The following is a 21088-nucleotide window of genomic DNA, read 5'->3' on the forward strand; positions in this document are numbered from 1 at the left end:
AGATTATTATTTTTGTAAACACATGCAATCATTGACAGATAAAAATGTGCATTATTACTTATTACACATGTAATTTATGAAGTAATATTAATTGTTTTTTTCATATATAAAAATTTTATTTATTCGAAATCGATATGCCTTTCATATTCCTCTTATATGAATTTTTCCACATATAAAAAGGGCGTGATCTCTTTCCTGAAAAGGGCGGAGAAGTGGGAACGTCGAATATGAAGCGACCCCATTCAAAATAGACGGATTGGAATAGAATACGCAGAAATTGGGATTTATTGCGAAGAGTCCCTCTCTCTCTCTCTTTCTCTCGGGGGACGAGTCCCGCGGGAATGTCACCGCGTGCATCACCACGCGCTCGTACACACACGGAGGAAAAATTCGACGGAGCGCACGTGCTACGGAGGAGAAAGGTAGAATCTGATTCAAGGACAGGCGATGGCGGAATATTTCCGATTTTATTACGCGACGTCTCTTTTTTTCCGCGAGAAAAATGGTTGACTCCGTTACTGTTGGTCGCACTATCTTACTCGTTCCCGATTTCTCTCGGGGAGCTGATGTGGCATTCGACCATTCGACATGATTGGCTGATTATGCAGACGCGAAGACTTTGCGAGAAAAGATCGACGGAGAAATACCGATGGCCGCGGAACAATGCCGCGATAAAGCGACAAAATAAAAGTCATGCGAGGATCAGGTGCTAGCACGGAGAGTACTTAACAGTAAAACTTTATACTCGAGACTCGCTAGCAAAACGACTTACGTTAACGTATAAGATTCGTAGTGTGAATAGAGATTTGACGTAGCTAATCGATTGTATCGACATAAAATAGCTTTCAGTTTTTTCTTAGAAAAAATAGATGTAGCAAAATTAATTTATAAAATAGCGCTACGTGCGAAATAGCTTTAGTTGAGTATTCTATGTTGTCACTCTTAACTCAACTGAAGCTATCTCAATAACAACATATTTGTTGAGTCAGACATTACATGATGCGACGTCTACAATGAGATTTAAGAAAATTAACTAATCATAGTCGATTATTCATCTCACGTAAGAAGAATAATCGATTGTGATTGGTCAATTTTCTTAAATCTTATATCATAAGTTTCATTGTAGACACCGCTTGAGATATTAATAATATTTAGAAAATAACGCGACATACGTTTTACAACGTCAAACATGAGCGGCCAGTGTCACTAAATGTTGAGATTGAATTTTGCTAAAAATTTCGACGTCCATAATACATGAGCACGACATATATAACCAAGATTTTAGACTATAAAGTTCACCAAGCTCTGATCGATATCCGTAACGCGTTATCATAACGTTCCGCGAATGTAGAGACGAACGGACTCACTCGCGTCTTCCGGTTGCATTGTGGCATAAAAGTCAGAAGCGACGTCGTCGTATTGATTTTACGAGGCCAGTTTCCCGAACAAAAAGGTAGAGCAGCTACGTAATGTTTTATCGATCTTACGATGCCATTACCATTTATCGATAGAAAAATGAATAAAAGATCCCGGGTACGGTCGTATGCCCGAGTTCGGTATCTCGGTACCTCGTAGCACGTATGTCGATGTATAAATATTATTTTGCGTTGTTCGCATTTATGGCCGCCATAAATATATTTAAATACATTACGGCGATGTATTATAACGTTACTCTGTACGAAGACGTCAACCGGAAAATCTCGTAGAAAGCTCCTTATTATATGTCGAGAGAATCATTCTTCGACTCGGCGAGTCGAGACGTATTGCTCGACATTCAATGTTGCACAAAAGAATCAATAATTTAAAAGGGATGTTTTCAGAAAGTTTATTTAGAAATGATGCTTTTTATTATAAGAGAATGTAAACGATAGAGTTTATTACGTAGATTATTTATATAGAGTGGTTTTTAATTTTTTTAGCAGTTATTTAACTTTTTTTTTAATACAGCAAAACTAAAATGTTTTCTTTTTACATTATCGAATTAAAATAATGCCGTGATAGAAGTTTCCTTTATATAAGTTTCAAACATTATACAGACAATTTACAAAGAAACCTTTGCTGCTTGTTAGAGCGGTAGATGTTTCTCGTTGCCGATTGTCTCTTGTGTCCATCGTTGATTCTATTTCTAGATGTGTAGCTACGTCCTTGGTTTCTTCGTCATTTTCTTTTTCTTCCCCGCTCGGTTACCTGGTGTCTCGTGAATTTCGTTATCTTCTGCTTCTTCTTCCCTTGTGATATATAGTTCGTTCCGCTGGAACTCTCTCGAAGTTTGCGGAACTTCGAAGTATCTTTTAGTCGTCGTCGTCGTCATTGTTTCCGGGAGAAACTTTGTACCATGTGATTCCATGTTTTAGTCGATAAAATCGAATTCTTGTGTAGAGTGGTGGTTGTTACGAAATAGACGAGGTGCAGGTTATCAAACATTTCCTTGCTAATTGTTTGTTCGTAAAAGTATTAAAGAGCTCGTATTTTTTAATCGATTTCGTTAAAAATTATATCACAGATGTTTAAAAGTTAAGGAAGTTAGAATGCGTATCGTGTATTATGATCCGTTAAATTCGATAATAACAGACGAATTATGATCAAACATTAATTTAATTAATATTACGCGATAGCTACGATATTGAATTGTTGAATAAATTATTAATCACTATTAATATTTATAAATTGTTCATATGTCTGAAATATTATTCACTTTAATTAACTGTCTTAAGTTAGCAAGTAATACATATACAAGAAAATCTGTTTAATTTGAGAATTTTAAATATTTTTACAGAATATTTATTTTTTTCAATAAATTGTGTAAGTTTGTATTTTTTTATAAAGTCATATAAATCCATCATTCAGAGAAATAATGTCTTTACCGTACGATGCAAATATTTTGTTTCTAAATAGTAAATGAACGAATGCTTTTATTTTACATAAAAATTTTAATTATTACGTAAATAATTCTTTTACGTATGAAAAATGATGGATATTACAAATATTAATACGCGAAACTGTGGCTTAATATTTTGAGGTTTAATTCGGAGCCCGTTTGCCATTTGGAATTCACGCGTATAAAAAGCTTTTCCATGCAGCCCATTCACCATGCCCAGCCGATCGACGCAGCGCACGCATCGATTGTTCAGAATTCAAGGACGCGTCGAGCGTTGGTGCGGGATCGATCAACCGCCAAAGAGCGGCAAAGCTTTCCGCCGCAGTTTAAGTCCTAATCGTCATCGTAATCGCTGGAGCGTCGGTTTGAATCGCCTCTCACGATATCGGCGCGGCATTGTCCATTGTACGCCATATACGTGCCGGAGGCCTCGCGACGAGGCTTAGCATACGCGCATTCATAAGAACGTCGAGGATACGCGTCGAAAAACTATCTGGATGCTTGTACCTCGCGTATGAGATTCGTAGACTGAGCAACCGAAGATTTAACGCGATATAATTTTATGAAATTCACTTTTCAATGCTCTCTGACGTCTTTAATGTGAAGATTTTTGTCGAGTAAAAATGCGACGCCGCCGTCCGTTCCCGCAGCAAAGTATTGACAAGTTTGAGAATTTTCGATAACAGAAATATCAAATTGATACTTGAAATCTGATGCTTGAAACTTCTATTTTCTGGCAAGACGCGAATGTATCGACCGAAGGGACAAGATATTTCCTGTTAACGTTGTGAAAAGTAAAGAAAGAAAGTACATCCTAACAAATTTTTATCTCGAAATTCAGAAAACTTATTGAATAACTCATAGAAATAGCTAAAGGAAAAAGAACGTGATAGAGATATAAAATACCTTTATGGAAGTAATTAATCGTTATAAATCTTTCTCTCTTTCTCATTAATACAAATGTAGGAAATACCTATATTAAACATCTAATCTTTAAATATAAATTATAAATAAAATATAAACTATTCTTAAACACGAATCCTTATTTTGTTTTTTTGTTATTTTTACATATGTAAATTATAAGTTACGCTTTTAGAACGAATCTTTAGTACAATTATTTTATTAGCAAGTGATTATTATACGCATAACAACGAAAAACTATTTCGGAATTGCTTATTAACTACCAACACAAATGCAGTTTTGGACATTGACTAGAGCGTTCAGTTGTACGTTGTATGTTTCGGGATTCGACGAGAAACAAGTAATGGGAAACCAACTACGAAGAGCTTCGCCGTGGCCGGCGAGGGATGTACTTTAGGAAAAAAAGAGGGAGCGAGCGATACGAAAGTTTCGCGAGAACCGTAAAGTGCCGCGAGTGCTCGGAGGCAGGGCGAACAATTTCGTCGGTTATAAAAGTAATGCGATATCTCGTGCACGCGGCGGAATATGGAGCGGCGGCGTCCATTATGGAAAAAGCGCGGCGGCGGGAAGTAACGAAAAATTTAGTGCCAAGCGAGACTAATCATTTAGGAACTTTTTGCGACGGTACCCGCGGGAATAGGGGTAGCTTCCGCGCGGCGCGATATATTTTTCAATATTCGCGGAATCAGAGACGCGGAGTAGTAAAGTAAGATGATGTGCGCCATTGAGAGGGTGTAGTATTTAATGAGCGATGTGCTCGATTTATGTTCCACTGGCTACTCTGGGTTTTACATTCAAATAAAACGTTTTGCGATGACATTGTGTCTGAAGTTCCATAATATTTCTTGTGTCAAGGATTTGAACAAGAATCTCTGTTGGAATTTTACGATGGCCTTTGTGAATTTGAAATAAAAAATCTGTCATATACAATTTAGTAAAAATTAGTTAGATATAATATATATGTATATATTAAAAATTAATTATTATTGATTAAGATTGATTATGAAAAAAATGTACTGTTTTACTCGATAAAAAGTCGATAAAAAACTTTGCATCTGTCAGATTTTATCGACTTTTCATATCTTTTTTTTCCTGACAGAGATTTATAATCTTTTAATTTTGATATTATTGTTAACATATTGCACAACGTATCCGTGCACACATGGCTATGGTTGCAATTAACGCCTACGTTCGTCTAAACGGGTGTACCGCAGAATTCAACGGTATCAACAGCGGCACTGCTCGTCAGCCGCATGGGGTTCTCTTCAGCCACAGACATCTATACTTACGTCAGACCGCTAATACCGTTGGTTGGCGTAGTACAAATTGAAGCGCACAACATGGTATTCGAACGGCGGAAAATGGCAGCCGTATGTAATCATATGTCGGTATGACTTGCGGGCATGTCATTAAAAATTATCACAAATAAAACGCAATGTGAAGAGCGTGCCGGCGTAATAGTCATAAAATTGTCAGCGTGTTACCATCTCTACTCATAAGAAACACATGCCGGCTACATTGTGCACGGACGGCGACCATCGGCCATGCCAGATCTCCACTCTTCATCTTTGTTCACCGCCGTTAGTGGTCAGCTCTAAACATAAACCAGTTTCTCGCGTTATTTCTGCGGATCGTTCGTTTACACACTGTTTTGAACGAACATACTCTTGTAATCAGCTCGGTTTACCTATCGCATTCCGCAAATTATTTCAATCGGCAAATTAATATTTGCTAACTTGATTAGTAGAAGGTGTTGAATTCAATAGTCATCAAGTGTTCTTTTTTAAAGGTTTTTAACGTTAATTGTAAGTTTGAGATTGAGATGAGAAATTTATACGGATGCAATTTTGCATACTGATAAAAATGAAATAATAAAAGTAAAAACTGTGGTAAAAACTAAAAAATACAAGTAGTAAAAGAAAAGAATAATAAAACAAAATTGTTTGAAGCGCACTGTGTAGCGAATAGCTTAAGACAATTATAAAATTACAAAGACAATCTGAATTTTTAAAATTTTGTTATAAATTATAAAGGCAATCTGAATCCTTTTAATTTTATTGTAATAAATATTCTGCTATATTATACTAACTACATTATACATTATGAATATGTTATGCTAACTACATTCTACATACAAATACAAAATATATTTTTAATATTTTTTTTACAGTTTCTAAAAAACAATTATCTTTCTTATTTATTAAAAAAATTTTTCTCACGCTTGATCATAAGATTTCGTGTGGTATAAGGACAAGTGCTCGATAATGGATGATGTAATCGACTGCGCCAAATTACATTTCCCAGCACGTTAGAAGTGCAAGAAGACTAAGGAAATGGTGGCGCCATAGAGTGCCCTATAATTTTATATCGATCACGTTCACGCGGTTTTTCTGTAATATACGGTAGGGAGAGATGACTTAGCACTATGCCTTCAAAGACGTTTCCAGGCTATTACTTTTTATAAAAAGCGAACGCTATCAGGAATCTCCGTTCCGTATATACTCATTATAATTAAGTAATATTGCACATTTATTTTTCGTGTTCCATTATTTCGACATTAAATTATTCGAATTATATATCAATTGCGACTTGCGCGTCTGTTTTCGATAGCATCGTTGAATTAAAAAAAACTCTGTTAAATTCGTCGCTTTGTACTCCAGTCTCCCTTTGCGCTTTTTTACCCCTTCTTTCGTTTCTCGCAAAAACAATCCCAATCGTCAGACTGAAATTGATATATCCCGCGACTTACGCTTTGTCTGCACTCCGATTACAATCGCGATTCGCAATCAATGTTTTTCGCGGCACCGTGTGAGAAAAACACAGGCATTGTTTCTCTTGAAACTATTTCAGAATCGTACGGGGAAGCAGCATGCCGTGTGCGGCACCCCCGTAAATAAGCATGTATTAGTATATTGCGTATTGTAAATGTACAACTTACAGCCATGACTGCAAGAAAAGTCTCTTGAATAGTGTCTACGTATAAGGGTATCGATCGGGTGCTCGTGTGTAATGAACGATAACGACAATTTCCTAATGGCAGAATTCATTCCTCCCGAGCTATCAGAGATGCGTTTCGCTCATTACATCGGTCGTTTCCGACCGTAATGCGTTCTTGCCTTCATCACGTAAGAATGTTCCGGATAATGTTGTTACGCGTCTGTGCATAAATCTTAGACAGTTATGTACCTACGTCGTAAATCATGACCGGAGTACAGGATGTAGCGGAACTATCGCTCAAATATAGATACTGCTAAGATAAACTTCGCGGAATGCCAATTGTTTTCAACCTGTAGAGACATCGATCATTCCTGACTGATGTACAATTAAAAACGAAGATTGATTCGAGTTCCGGCGAGCAAGTAGAGAAGAATTTTATTCTTCGTTATAAGTTCCTTTAAATTTTATTCGTAACTTTAATTATGTTTGTATATTTTGACTGCATTAATAATTTTAAAGATATTTAACGTTGGAAAGGTAAGAATTGGGACGATTGCTTTTGCGTTAATTAGAATTATTGCTTTATCCTGTTTTCACTTCCTATTCTGAAATCGTGCGAACAGAAGGTTATTATACTTTCCCTCCTATCACGCTTCGATTTGCAACGCGTGAGATAGTTACGTTATTACGTCTTTTCCAACGCATGTTATTTCTGTAAGTCATAACCGCAATTGAACGCGGTGCAATTATGGAAAAGGCAATCGATATCTCCGCCCGCGGGAGAGGATATACACGTCCGATCGGTCATTACCGATGATTTCTCTTGACTGTGCGCTCTTTCTCTTCCCTCCTCCAGGAGGATAATTTACGCTCGGTCTATTATCCTTGCGAGTCACTCTCCTGACCGGTGACTTTACTCTCTCTCTCTCGTAGTAGGACGACGACACGCACAATGGTGTCGTCGGTGCCGTCGTCTATTTGCCTGGGTTATTCATGAGGGACCATCTTTCTCTTTTGCAGAGGCCGAATGCTGCGTCGGCGAGGCTGCCAGCGAGGCATGCTGGGAACCTTGTTACTGCGTCCTCCTGCAGGACGAGCAGACCCTCACGGCTTACAGGAGCGAGGACATGGCGGTGAGTACATTTTTCTCTAAAAGCCTTTCCGATTCCCCTGGATTTATCCATCCCGCGGCTGTTTCGCTCGCTCTCTCTCTCCTCCGCGCACACGCGACACTATCATAAGACATATGAGACGGATTTACACCGCTGCTGTTACATGTTTGTTTTCCGTAATGCGCGTTTTGTCTTCTCTTCAGACACTATACCAGTGGTCCTCATGAAACGTGTTATCAAAAAATTTCTGAATAATATATATTTATAAAAGAAAAATACCTAATTCTAAATTTCAATGTTGTCTAATTCCATACATTTTAAATATTTATGATGTGGACGTTAAGCTTTCGCGAACATAACTTTGTAGATCAAAATCGCATTAAATTTTCTGGAATCAAGGACCGCAATTGAATTTTTGCATTATTCCGTAGTTCTGCGAATTTCAATGAAGTTACTTGCGAAATTCGTTGATAGCTGCATAATTTCAATTTCAAAAATTTACTAATCTCTTCTTGAGAATCCCGCTCTTCCGTACATCCGTTGTATACGTGCAATAACTTTACAATGTCTTTACAATACCTTCAAATTGGCACATCGGAGAACCTGTTTGATCGCTGAGTAAAATGCCACGGCAAAGGGGAGCGCCGACCTCTAATTCGATTAGAAAGTTTATACTCCATTGACTGACACGAACGGACACGTGGACGCTTTGAAGACTACGGACTTCTGCCCGCAACCACGAATCGTTGCGAATAATGTTGGAGATTATCCGGAATCGCCTCTTACACGCGCAGCTACTTTTCAGATTCTCAATTCCAATGTTTAGGAAAAACGATTCCTACCGACGCGACGTGTCGCAGCACAGCGATTCGTGCTGCTCCGCAGCGCTCAATGTTCCATTCGGTTTATTTATAGACACATGATAGTACAAAATATTATGCGTATAATTTTTATCAAGAGAATCAGGAGTGGCACAAATTCGATTCCGTAATTCGCGTGTGTAACGAATATTTATAGCTTAATTTCACTCGATACGGCGACCGTCGAATTTTCCATCTGTCCGATGTCCGTTACAGCGGATTTTTTCGAAAATCCGAGGAAAAAGCTTACTTTGAATACAACGAATTGGATTCTGATGATATTTTAAAATATTGCAAATAGGAAATATCCCATAAACAGAGATAGGATATCCTATCTCTCTGGATATCGGTGCAAATAGCAAACATATAAAGAATATATCCATTGCTTTTCGCCCTTGGCAGAGCAAATACATGAAGACACGCAAATGGCTTCTGGCTCCTAGCAACGCAAACACATAAAATCACCTGAGCTATCACGAGAGCGTTAAACTTGCAAGTTACGCGACTTTACGAGCGGCTAAGCTTTTTCTTTACAGTAGCCAAAGATTCGAATAGAATCTCTTGCATGACACTATCGCGTAACAAATATTCTACGTTGCCGGAAACTTACACGACTAATACATATTTAATGGTGCGCGCGATAGATATCGTTAATTCCGTACTTTATGCTTAATTAATTCGCAATTGGCCAATCTCGTGTTCTATGTTGCTAACTCGTGCTCCGCGAAATCGAGACTCGGAGCAATAGACGGAAAGAATGAAGATAACAAGCACGAGACGGTGGATATTTTGTGTTTCGGAATCGCTTCATTCCCTTGTGTCTATCCGCCATCGTATTTCGAGCTTTCAGTTTCTTTTTTTCCACCTCGTAATCCCCCTCGGAGTGTGAACTCCGACCATTACTTAGAGAAGCGTATCATCTTCGGTATACACAGCGAGAGTTACTTTCATCCGCGATCCAAGACTTTCCCGGCACTGCTGACACGATTTACAAGGTGTTTGCACGATATTTTCATCAATAAATATGTTGACATTTTTAACTATGTTATATGATGTATATGACACAATGATTGTGCTATATCTAATAGATCCTATTGATAGGGTTTGTTTTAATGTTAAATTGAACTTAAAGTTTCCGAAAATTTTTTTTTGTATTTATACTAATGCTATTTGTTATAAAAAAAAAACAGAACGAACTTTTCGTTTAGTCTAGTAATAATATCGATATGGAATTTATTTCAAAGAAATACAAATTAAATTAAAATTACATCAAATTCGTAAATAGGGAACGGGACGGTAAAGAATAATAAATTATTAAAATTATAAATTTCCGTTTTACATACAAGCGATTATTATCTGTTTACTTTCTTAAATTTGAATGTAATTCGTATCACGCTTTAAACTTTTAACGAAACGGCTGGAGGAAAAAAATCGCATTTGGAGGAAAAAAATCGGATTTGCGCGTTTGATTGAGTAAAAAGGAGATTGCGCTGAGGTGGCTGCGAGAACTTTAATCTCAAAGCTAGCGCAACCATTGTTTTTTCCAAAACGGCTCTTACACTTTATTACTATTTATGTATTGTTCTACTTGTAATTCAGAAGCACATCTACAGTGACTCGAAAGCAGCCCGAATGACTCCCTAAAAAAAATTAATATCGCGAAAAAGAAAATAAATTCGCAAATAGAAGGCACTTGACGGTTTTGTCAAGTAGGAATCGGTAGCGCAGAAGTTAGACAGTCAAAAGTCGAGCTGAATACGCGATCGCACGCGCGTGCACGTCGTTATTGGCATTAAATACGGTACCTGCATGCCGCATCGTCACTATATAACGAGAAACCGGAACTCGAATCCCATTCAGTGGGTCGTTCTCTGAAACGCTTCGTACAGTTAGAGGTCCCTGTAAATCCCCGGAGTTGGCCCTTAACCCTTGAGAAACTCCCGCGATAGGCGACGTCGGATGTCGGATTAGTTAATTTGAACTGTGTCGTGTTGAGCGAACTTGTCTTCGCAAAGGCTGTATTTCTGTATTATTCTATCGTTTAAATTATATTTCGTTTTTCAATCTTACCTCAGTGTTATTCGCAATCTCTATGTATTATACCTAATCCGATTCTTATGTGCTATTTAATTTTCATGAATTAAATGTATTTTCTAGAATCTTTTTTTTTTTAATTCTACCTAAACTTCTTGACTCATTTATTTGATTCAGTATTTATTTTACGCTGTCTTGCTCTTTTGGGATTAAAAATCTGTCAGACAAATATTCAAAATAGGAGTCATTTCGCACATCTTTTTTGGGGGGGAAACTACTTTGATTACTTTGTGTAGCGAAATTCTTGAATCTATTTGACAAAATATTCTCCGTGTTAAATTAAGTGTTTAATATGAGGAGCTGCTTTTTAGAAAAATTTCCGGTTGACTGTAAAACAGATGTGTACTCAACATTATTCTTGAATTTTCTAGGTGAAATCTTTATTGCGATGCGACAAATAAGAGAATGGATGTCAATTTAAACTTAACGACTCGCCAGAATCATCATTTATACACATAATCTCGCTCATGAAGATTTCGGTAGATCTCGCGTAGCATAGTCTGTTACAGGAACAGTCTTCCCAGCATTTCAGCATATTGCGAAACAGACGCGGGACTCTGATTAGTACCTTAGTCGTGTACTCAGTTCCTTACTTTGAGAACTTGCTTTCTCATCTTGTGCCGCTTCAGTCTCCCTTCCGTCCGTCGGCTGTCGCCGTCTTCGTCTTCGTCTTCGTCTTCACGTAGCTTCATGTAGACACTCGCACATCTCTACTACCGTGCCTTGTTATTACTAAATCAAGACAAGCGCCCTAACCTTCTCTCTCTCTCTCTCTCTCTCTCTCTCTCTCTCTCTCTCTCTCTTCGTCCTTTCCTTCCTTCTACGTGTAATCACATTCAAGGGATCCAGGAACACGACTCTGCTTCGTTATTTGCCGCTGAGGCCAGCGAAGGAACGAGGTTAATGGCCATTGAGGGATTTTTTTCTCAAACGAATCTTTTTCTCTTCCGGGATAATGAAGCTTAAAAATAGAAGCCTCGTGGACGAAATTACTGAAATTCTATAGCTAATATTCTTCTATTGTAAGTCATCAAGACGGAAATATAGTTTTTATCATTAAGAAATACGAAGATGAGAAACAAAACATATATCTGACAAAAGAAAATACGTATTTTTACTAATATTAAATAATAAAAGTATATATAAATGTATGAAGTATATATAAATGGATGGAAGTAGACAAATTTGACATCACTTGTAACTAATTACAATTGAAACAAACGGATAAAAAATTCGGGTTTTTAAAACGGGTTTTTAATTCTGTATCAGAGGAGATAGAATAATAGAAACCAGTTGCTCTCTACGGAATCCCAGCTTTAATTTTAGATGTCGCTTGAATTTAACAACACTTGGAACCTTGTCGCGATTTCTTGCGCTTTTGTTACGTTTTACGATATAACGGTTTATCTTTTACCTCTTCCGGAATCGCAACGACTCGCAAAGTGCAAAGCATTTTGTTGCTTTGATCCATTAGCACCGACTTGATGGTCATGAGTTGAAGACGAAGCGCTCGCTGAGGATCGCGCATCATCGTAACATCTTCGTTGCGAAATACGAAACAAAGGAGATGTAAATAACGCAAATTAAGGTAAACGGACGCAAAAAAGGGTATTAGCCACGGTGAGGTGACCAGGAGAGTATCGCACATGCTTAATTTACCAAATAATTCAGGCGTATTGCGTCGCATAAGCAACTTCGTTTGATTAACGTTTTCTCGATACGAATTAATTTTTAATCAGGCTAATTTAACCGGACTGAGTTTTAATGTAACTTGCTTTTTTTTATTTTATGAAGCTTTGGAAGTTTAATAAGACCGACTACGTAGAGGAAGAAACTTTCTCACGATGGTTATTTTAAGTTCGCGATCTTTTAATGACACCACTTGAATATTCGTCCGGTAATGGAAGATGCATTTACATTTTTTTTCCTAACTGCAGATCTGACGATGGCATATTATTATTATTCGTTCGTTCCGATTTATGCATCGCGGTTGAACTCCTCGATACGCACGGTCAAACCTGATCCAGTCTGGTGATAAATTATGCACAGGGTGTCTCGAAAGATAGCGCGCACCCTCGCTGTGCTTTCATCCCTCGATAATGGTTCCCTTGATGCACCCAAGGACATCTTCCTTGCCTTCCATTTACGCCGACCAATCATATCTCTCTCTGAGGCCCCTAAAGCGCCTATTTCCAGTTACATGGCTGCTATCATGGAAATTTTTTGAAGCGACGATTAACCAGATATCCATATTTTTGTGATATATGTTTATAACATATATATTGGATCAAGTGAAAAATTCGTTGTTTTTTGTATTTATACTAATGCATCTCTTAGCAAAAAACGAAACGAACTTTTTAGCTAAAAAAAAACATATATATGACTTTTTTTTAGAAAAAGGTTAGGTTATCCATTCAAGAAATTTTATAAAAAATATTTTCGTGTATACGTTTATATAAAGTATATATGTTTGTAGTAATGTTTGTAGTTATTTAAATATAATTTTTTCTAACTTATTTTAGTGATTACTTAGAATCACATTATAAAAATTGAGTATACATTTATTCAGAAAAGAAAGTCTAATTTTAAACTTCAACTTTTATAAATTACGGATCTTGTAAATCTCACGAGTGATATATACTCATCCATAACTCTTTGATATAATCAATACTTAATTTATTTTATATAATTTTCTCAGTATAACATATTTTCTTCATCCTTTTCGTATAGGTAAAAGATATTCTATGAAAGGTAATATAATACATCATCTTTATGCTTCTAGTACGAGCGTGCTAAGTTCTCATAACCAACTTATAACGATTCCTTATTAATCAGTTCAATTCAGGTCTGTAATATGCCCTGCATGAAAATATGTCTCGATTTGCCTTTTCTGCGGCACGTTTTCACTCGGCGAGTTGTACAAATTCTATGAATTTAACGTGTGTTCATGTCACGTACGGCATGCGAGAGAGAAAATGCAACCCCGTCTATAGAATCGTCCCCGGCGGAGGGGGAGAAGTCAACGGGGTGCTTTTGTGCATTAAGTCGCTGACTCTCCTCTTTTCGCTCTTTTACTTCCCATCCTCCCACTTCTCGCTTTCCTTTCTGTCTCGTTTATGAGTTCTCATCTAAACGTGAGACGAATGAAGTAGCCGCGATTAAATATATCTCCTTTCAACATAGATCTTATTTATATTTCTTTATTATCGTTCGTCACGATTTATTTGATTTTGTTTCTTATTCGTAGGTACGAGTATATCTTCGTATTTGACTTATCTCACAATCAGTACAGTCATCGCGTTATTCCTTTTATGAACACATAGACTTCCAAACATATCTTCGATAGAATTGTTATATTTCCTAACAAATGACAATGAACTGTTCTTAATTGACATTCTTAATTTTTATATGATCCTTTTTTTATGTTATTTTATCTGTAACATTGCAGGTTAGCTGAAAATATTATTAAAGTAAAATTCAAATGGGGAGTTAGCGGAACATTAAGTGATTATATTTGTATAATTACATACCTGTACAATTATTTTTTCGCGATACGTATAACTGAAAATTAGTGTTACATGCTAAAAATTTTATGTACATTTCAGCTACTCTTTATTTTTTCTAAAAGCTTTATTATGTAATAAAGTGACTATTTGTGTAATTACATATTGTATAATTATTTTTTGCGATACGCGTAAATGAAAATTAGTGTTATATTCTGGAAGTTTTATATACTTGCAAACTGCTCTTTATTTTTTTTCAAAAGCTTCATTATATAATGAAGTGTCCTGGTAATAATTTTGTAATAATGTTATATAATAGCTGCTTCTTTTATTATACATTTTTAATTATCGGTGCATTTTATTATACGAAGAAGACAGATTGTGCAAATAATTTTTTTAATCTTTGTACTTTGTTAGCGAATTCTTAAATAAACTTGTAAATTCTCTTTGTCTTAACGTCACGAACTCGAAAAATGAAATTTATCTCATGGTTATTAACACACCCGAACTAAACTCACCACGATCATAGATATTTTTTCTTTTTATTTTTTGGCTAATATTCTCTCACAAATTGTTTGCCTTCTCGTATGCCGCGTTATTAAATTTTTCTTTCGGGACATTCCAACCAGAAGCATCCCAGAAGGAAGCACCTTATGAGCTGAATATAATACAAAAGCCATCGTCTCTGACGAGCGATACTTTGATCTTCGTTTCCTCGAGGCATCTTTGCGTTACACGCACGAACTGATCAACGAGGTATCACTCGTGGATCAGAATCGTTTCAGCCGGTCGTCTATCCCCTTCGAGAAAGAGAGATCTCGTCTTCCTGTGAAGTCGAAAGCGTCTCGTCCTTCATCGACCGGCGCGCGCCGTTTGCACTCTCGTTCGACCCTTTTTTTTCTTTCTCTCGAAGCGGAAGCTTACAGGCTCGGGAGTGTGGGAAGTATTTTCGGTGTGAGGGGTTTTTCTCGGGTTTCCTCGCGTCGACTACGCCGAGACGTGCCCTATACGTATCTCGCGTACCTCGTGAAAGGGATCCTAGGAGGATTCGGGGCTAAGGACCTCCTCGACTCCCCGCTAGAATAAATCGACTTCGCCCTTTCGTATCGCCTCCGAGCTCCTCTTACCTCCTAGAATCACCCTTGAGAATGGGCGGAGCCCGGAGAAATTCGCCGGACCGCGGCGGTCGGAGCGAGAGAAAGAGAGCCGTCGGAGGAAAGGCTTGTAAATCTGGAAAGCTTGTTTAACTCCGGTCGCCTAGTAATTCTCGGACGGGGATGTCGCCCGTAATTAACGGAGGGGGCGAAAACTCATTATAAATTGTAATTGAGGCATTACGCGATAGTGCCTGAAATATATATATTGACCATCCTCTCATATCCCGTCTTCCGTCGCGCGATTAAAATAACAGTCCCTACATTGCTCTGTTTCGGCGTGTAATAACGTTAGAGGGTATCTGTCAAGATGGTTTATTGTTACGAAGTAAAACAAGCTTAAAGAGTTACGTAGCTTTCGCGTAACTTTCCAACTTTCGCGTTTGCACAAAGTCATGTATGTGCAAAACAATTCAATAATATTAAAATAATTGACAATTATTTCAGAACGTGTAAAATAAATACGAAATAAACGACACTTTATCTTGTCATATTAAGAAATTAATTGAATAAATATCAAAGAGAATGTGAATCTTTTTCATGTAGAGTGGATATTCCTGTGGAATAATATTTCAAGATATATTAGATACATTTCATTCTACGTTACATAATATATTTTTTTTGTAATAATTTCTTTCTCTTTCCTCTCTCTCTTTCTCTCTCTCTTTCTTTACAAAGCTTTGACATTTTATATGGAAGGACTGAAAGGAGCGAGTAAGTGGAATTTATGCATAAAAGGAGAGATAATCTACAGATTTCGTAGCACACGCCAAAAAAGGAAATGATTCGTTATCGTATTACTTCGAGATTAACGGGCTTCCTAAGGAGATTTGGATTAGAATTAAAAGAGAAAATTTCCTTCGGCGAGCGCACAAAAACCTCCGCTTTACTGTATTAAGCTACAAAGTCCCTACTTTTTATAAGTTACTATGTATCTTGCGCGTGCCTATATGTATTTAAAGTTCAACCGTATATCTCAACGTGGACTTGTGTAATCTGTGAAAATTACAGATGCGCAATTTGCATGTAGTACGGGATAATTTTAGAACACACGGCGCGCACGGAAACGTAACACGCTGCATACATTATTCATGGACGGACGAAACGCCTGGTTTTAACTAGCTCATTTTTAACATAATCTGTTTCACAACGAAAATTATTAAACATTGCCGCATAACCGATTGCAGTTGTTTAATGTCTCAGGTAGTCAATTTACGTTCGCGCAGCTTGTCGAAATTTACGAATTGCACGTCAAACTATATTAGAGCAACGGAACCACGTCGTAAGTCAAAATTTGTTCAATTCTGTGTCGTTTTATCGCTCGTAATAATTCGTCACGTGTGTGCCATTCGTTGTTGATTAAACGATTCCGTCCAGTAATCTCTTTGCTATATTATTCACTGCTGACTGCATTATTAAGAACATTAAATCCCACCGATCTCGGTGAGAGCGCCTCCGAGTGGGATAGAACGCCACGCAATAATCTCTTCGGCTTAATGCCGGCGGTGTGTACCAAAGAGAATACACAGTCGGAAGCTTAACTGTTAGACGCGCGCGAGAGGCCGCGGGGGGATCAGAAGGTCACGGTATTTCGTGGTTCGAGAATCGAGGGGGTGCCCGTAGAGAAACGGTAGCAATAGGGTGCATTTATATAAGGCCTGCCTCGAGCACATCCCGCCGGCGAACGAGGGAGTAAAAATAAGCCGGATGGGATATTATCGAGCTGATAGGAAGGACGGTATTCTATTCGCGGTACATTTTTTTTCTTTGTTTGGCCGTTATAACGCCGGAAAAACCGCTTGTACGAGCATTTTGTACATTTACTTCGTAAAAATGCGCTGACACAACAAAAAAACTGGAGTTGCATCGTGAATAGATAAAGTAATTTTTGTTATATTTTTTTCGAGTACTCTCATTATTTAGAATTTTTTTACCGCGAAAAATATCGGGCTAGTCGACAAAAAATGTAGAAAAATTTTCATCATTTTCAAGTTTCTTACTCGTAATATAATTATCTCTTCCAATTTTACTTTTTGATCCTCTATTAAAAATAAAGACGCTTTAAAAACGCGGATTTGCTTGGGTAAAGTTGAAAAGGCGTCGAGGCCAACAGTCTCTCGACGTGCTCCATTTTTTGTTACTCGAAGTATCTCGTCAGAAATTCAGAGTAGCTTGCAGCACTTTTTAATGAGACTTACCCTTAGTAACGTGGATTTTGGTAAATGATCCGCAACGAGCAAAGAAACGTCTTCAACTCGACTGCTATTCTGGTCGTGTAAAGTTAACAAGAAATCAGTCCATAAAAAATATGATTAACTTTTTGTTTTCATAAAGAATTTCAGATATTTCAGAAATCTATTTCTATATACTCGTACAATTGAAAAGTGTTCTCTACAAACAAAATTTGCAGTTGACGCAAGTAATGTCGGTAGAATTTTTTTATTGCGAAACATTGAAATATCTTCTTTAAACGACTCAGACGCGGTGATTTACGTAGTAGAAGTGACTAGTAAAATAACGAAAATGTTAACAGTATATTTATTATCTAAATTTTCTGTATCGATCTCTGTAAAAGTATATAAGTATAAGTTAGTAATATATATTCATCTTATGAAAAAAGTGTGTCGTTTGTCTATAAAGAGACGTGCTCTTGTAATCAGTCGATATTACTCGTTGTTTATTGGCTTTATTTAGAAAGTCGCACGAGCGAGAAATTTACCAGTTGCTCCACTTCTCCGAGGCACCTGGCGGAGTAGCACCTCGTTAGGAATTCACGCAGTCCTACATCTGTCTTTCTCCTCCTTTTTCCCTGTCGCCCTTTGTCCGTTCTTCTCAAAAGCTCTCCTTTCAGCGAGTTCGTCGCTGCGACGTACACGAAGCTTTCAATAAATACATAAGCATTCCGCAGCAAACTTTTCACTTTCGAGCTGAATGATCGTTATTCTCTCCATCTTTCTTTCTCTCTCTCTATCTTCCTCTTTTCTCTCTCTTTCTCTCTCTCTCGAAAGAAAATGGATCGTGATGACCCGAACTGCAGTAGCGGGTAAGGGGGGGGGGAGAGCTCGACGATAAAAGCTGCGCTGGACAAATATGCCGTCAGAAGCACCCGACGATCTCCCGTGGCTTACGAGAGCGCGCGGTCGGGCGATTTTACAATGCGCTGTAAACATGAAGTTTCGTCGCGGGCATCCCGATGCTACGCGTTTTCATGAGGTGGCATTTTAGCGTTTTGTATTGTTACGAAAACTGCACAATACGCGTGTACAACCGTCGCGTCGCGACGTTCTGGTTTTGCCGGGGTATGCAAAGTGCTTCGGAACTATCGCGACTCGTCCAAATTGCAGATGTTACGGAACTAAAAAGACGACGCGCGCCTACAATTCGTCGCAAAACGTGCTCTTCAAAGTTACCGTTTCATACCACTTTCGCTTCTTTATTTCAAGAGTATATGTAGATTGTACAACGAGTACAAGAAGTACTACATTAAAACTTTTTGCACTTCAACCGCTTAGGTGGACATTATTCTGTCAGGTATAGCTCGCGTTGAGACTAAGAATATCTCAAGATACATTTCCCTTCGCGTTCGCTCCTTTGTCAACGCGAACGTTCCCGTTATTTGACGAAACTTTTTCAATTAGTCGACGTCAAGGATGATGACGTAAGAATGGGCAGTGGACGGGCAAGAAAGCCCGGCACGATAAATGGCTGCATGCATGCCTTATTATTACCCTGAGAGACATTTCCGGGACGCGAATCGATTTCAGCGTTACCGCTAGATCGATAACCGAAGGAAAGGGAGCATACGTGCCAAGCGCATAATCAGATTGGCCGAATCGAGGCCTCGAGGAATCGATATCGGATCGAACGCGGAACAGTCCCAGCGGCCTAAGCACTTCCACGAAGGTCAATCTGAATCGGATTAAGTTCTATACGAGACACCGAATCGCGGTTCTCTTCGATCACGTTTCGCAATCTAATAAGCATATTGCTCTCTGATTGTAAACGATTACGCGAAATAATGGTACAAGCGATATTCTTTGTTTATTCAATTTCTGGAATAGTACATAAATGTAAAGACATTGTTGACTGATATTTCGGTATTAATTGATGATCGGTCTTATATAATATCATTATTTATTTTTACAAAAAATAACAAATAATATATAAATATTAAAATTATATAATATTTTTAATTATAATATTTTTACGCGAAAACAGTAAAAGATAGACTATTTTTAAAAAATAAGAAAAATTTCCGAAAGCGCCGATCTTCTTCTCCGAAGACCTGTAAAAAAATACTGCCAGGGACAATGATGTTGCAAACTATAAATTACGGGAGGCTGGACGGTTAATTATAATGATTCCTAAAGCTTTCATTACTAGGAGCGACGCCGCGCACTGTACTAACGCCGACAGTGGATACTTAAGATGTAATACTTTTCCGCCTTCGGCGATGCCGGCGGCGCATTAAATCGTTCCACCGTGTTTTATTGCGTCGAATTAAAGGCTAGCGATTAATGTCGGACCTGCGTTTCCATAGCATAAACGTAGCGCGCGGAGAGCGTATATATGCGGAGAGAATATGCGCATTCATAGCGCACGTCAAATGAATTTCGTCGGACGTATCCTACGCGCGCGCGCGCCGGCATAAAAACGAAACGGTTAATGAAGGCCTGAAAGAGAATTTCGCAAGGCGGTCATAATTCATTTTCGGGGGAACAGCGCGCGTTCTTCATTTTTGACCCTTCGCATTTGTAACGGTTCCGCAATTATCGCGGCGCGAAAACTTCTTGTCGTTGTTGCACTTTTTCACAAAGCGATTCAGCATCCAAATGCAATTTCTCAACCGTTCCTCTGACAGACAATTATCTCCCGAAAATCGCGCATTTTAATCCTAATTATTATATCAATTAAACATATTAATTTTTTATATAATTATATACGTGTATTTTTATACAATATTGATGGTACAATTAGAACGTATTTGAATGGTAAAAATTGACTTGATACACTAGTTATTTATTTATGATGCTGTTGACATGTATGTACGCGATGAAATTATCATTAGCATTTTTATGATGTATCGTATATGTAAATAATAATATATTTATACGTATAAAGACAAAATCGGTAATTAACGTAATGATGTCCAATTAATCTTACTCACACAAAATAATCCAGTGTTTAACATAGCTTACACTAAGTAATTATGTAATTAAGAAAATTTGCACAATAACACTCTATAACACAGTTATCCATTCTTAATTAAATCGAATCCTTAAAAAAAAATTAAATTGTATTCTATTTTAATAATTTTACTGATTACATTGATTAACATATAAGTATCTGATTTTTCTTACGATAGCTAAGAAAAAATACAATCCAGAAAGATCCGATCGTGATCTCTCTGGATTTCCCGGGATAAAAAGTGAATACGATTAGTAATCGATTTGTATCTTTCCTTTGGACGCAGCTATTCGCCGGGACCGCCTGTATGTTCAAGTCGCACAACAAGGTTTGTTCCTTTTTTCTTTTTACAGTCTGCTAATGTGCATTGGTGTCACTCTCTAATACATCGATGTTTCGTTGGTGTGTCACGGCTATTTTCTTCACCCTGTTTCTCTAAATC

General features: G+C 37.7%; 1 protein-coding gene across 2 annotated transcripts in view; it reads left to right on the forward strand.

Moving 5' to 3' along the window:
- Positions 1–21088, forward strand: part of LOC105455758 (disabled homolog 2-interacting protein) — a 290985-nt gene that overhangs the window by 117022 nt on the left and 152875 nt on the right. Inside the window, exons 2-3 of one of the 2 annotated variants that reach the window (XM_011699316.1) lie at positions 7757–7869; positions 20933–20974. In XM_011699316.1, the coding sequence (XP_011697618.1) occupies positions 7757–7869; positions 20933–20974 (155 nt within the window). The remainder of the gene's footprint in view (positions 1–7756; positions 7870–20932; positions 20975–21088) is intronic. The other variant, XM_011699317.1, reaches the window with a different exon arrangement.

This window comes from Wasmannia auropunctata, unplaced genomic scaffold (assembly GCF_000956235.1).
Source record: "Wasmannia auropunctata unplaced genomic scaffold, wasmannia.A_1.0 LD335844.1, whole genome shotgun sequence".
NCBI lineage: Eukaryota > Metazoa > Arthropoda > Insecta > Hymenoptera > Formicidae > Wasmannia > Wasmannia auropunctata.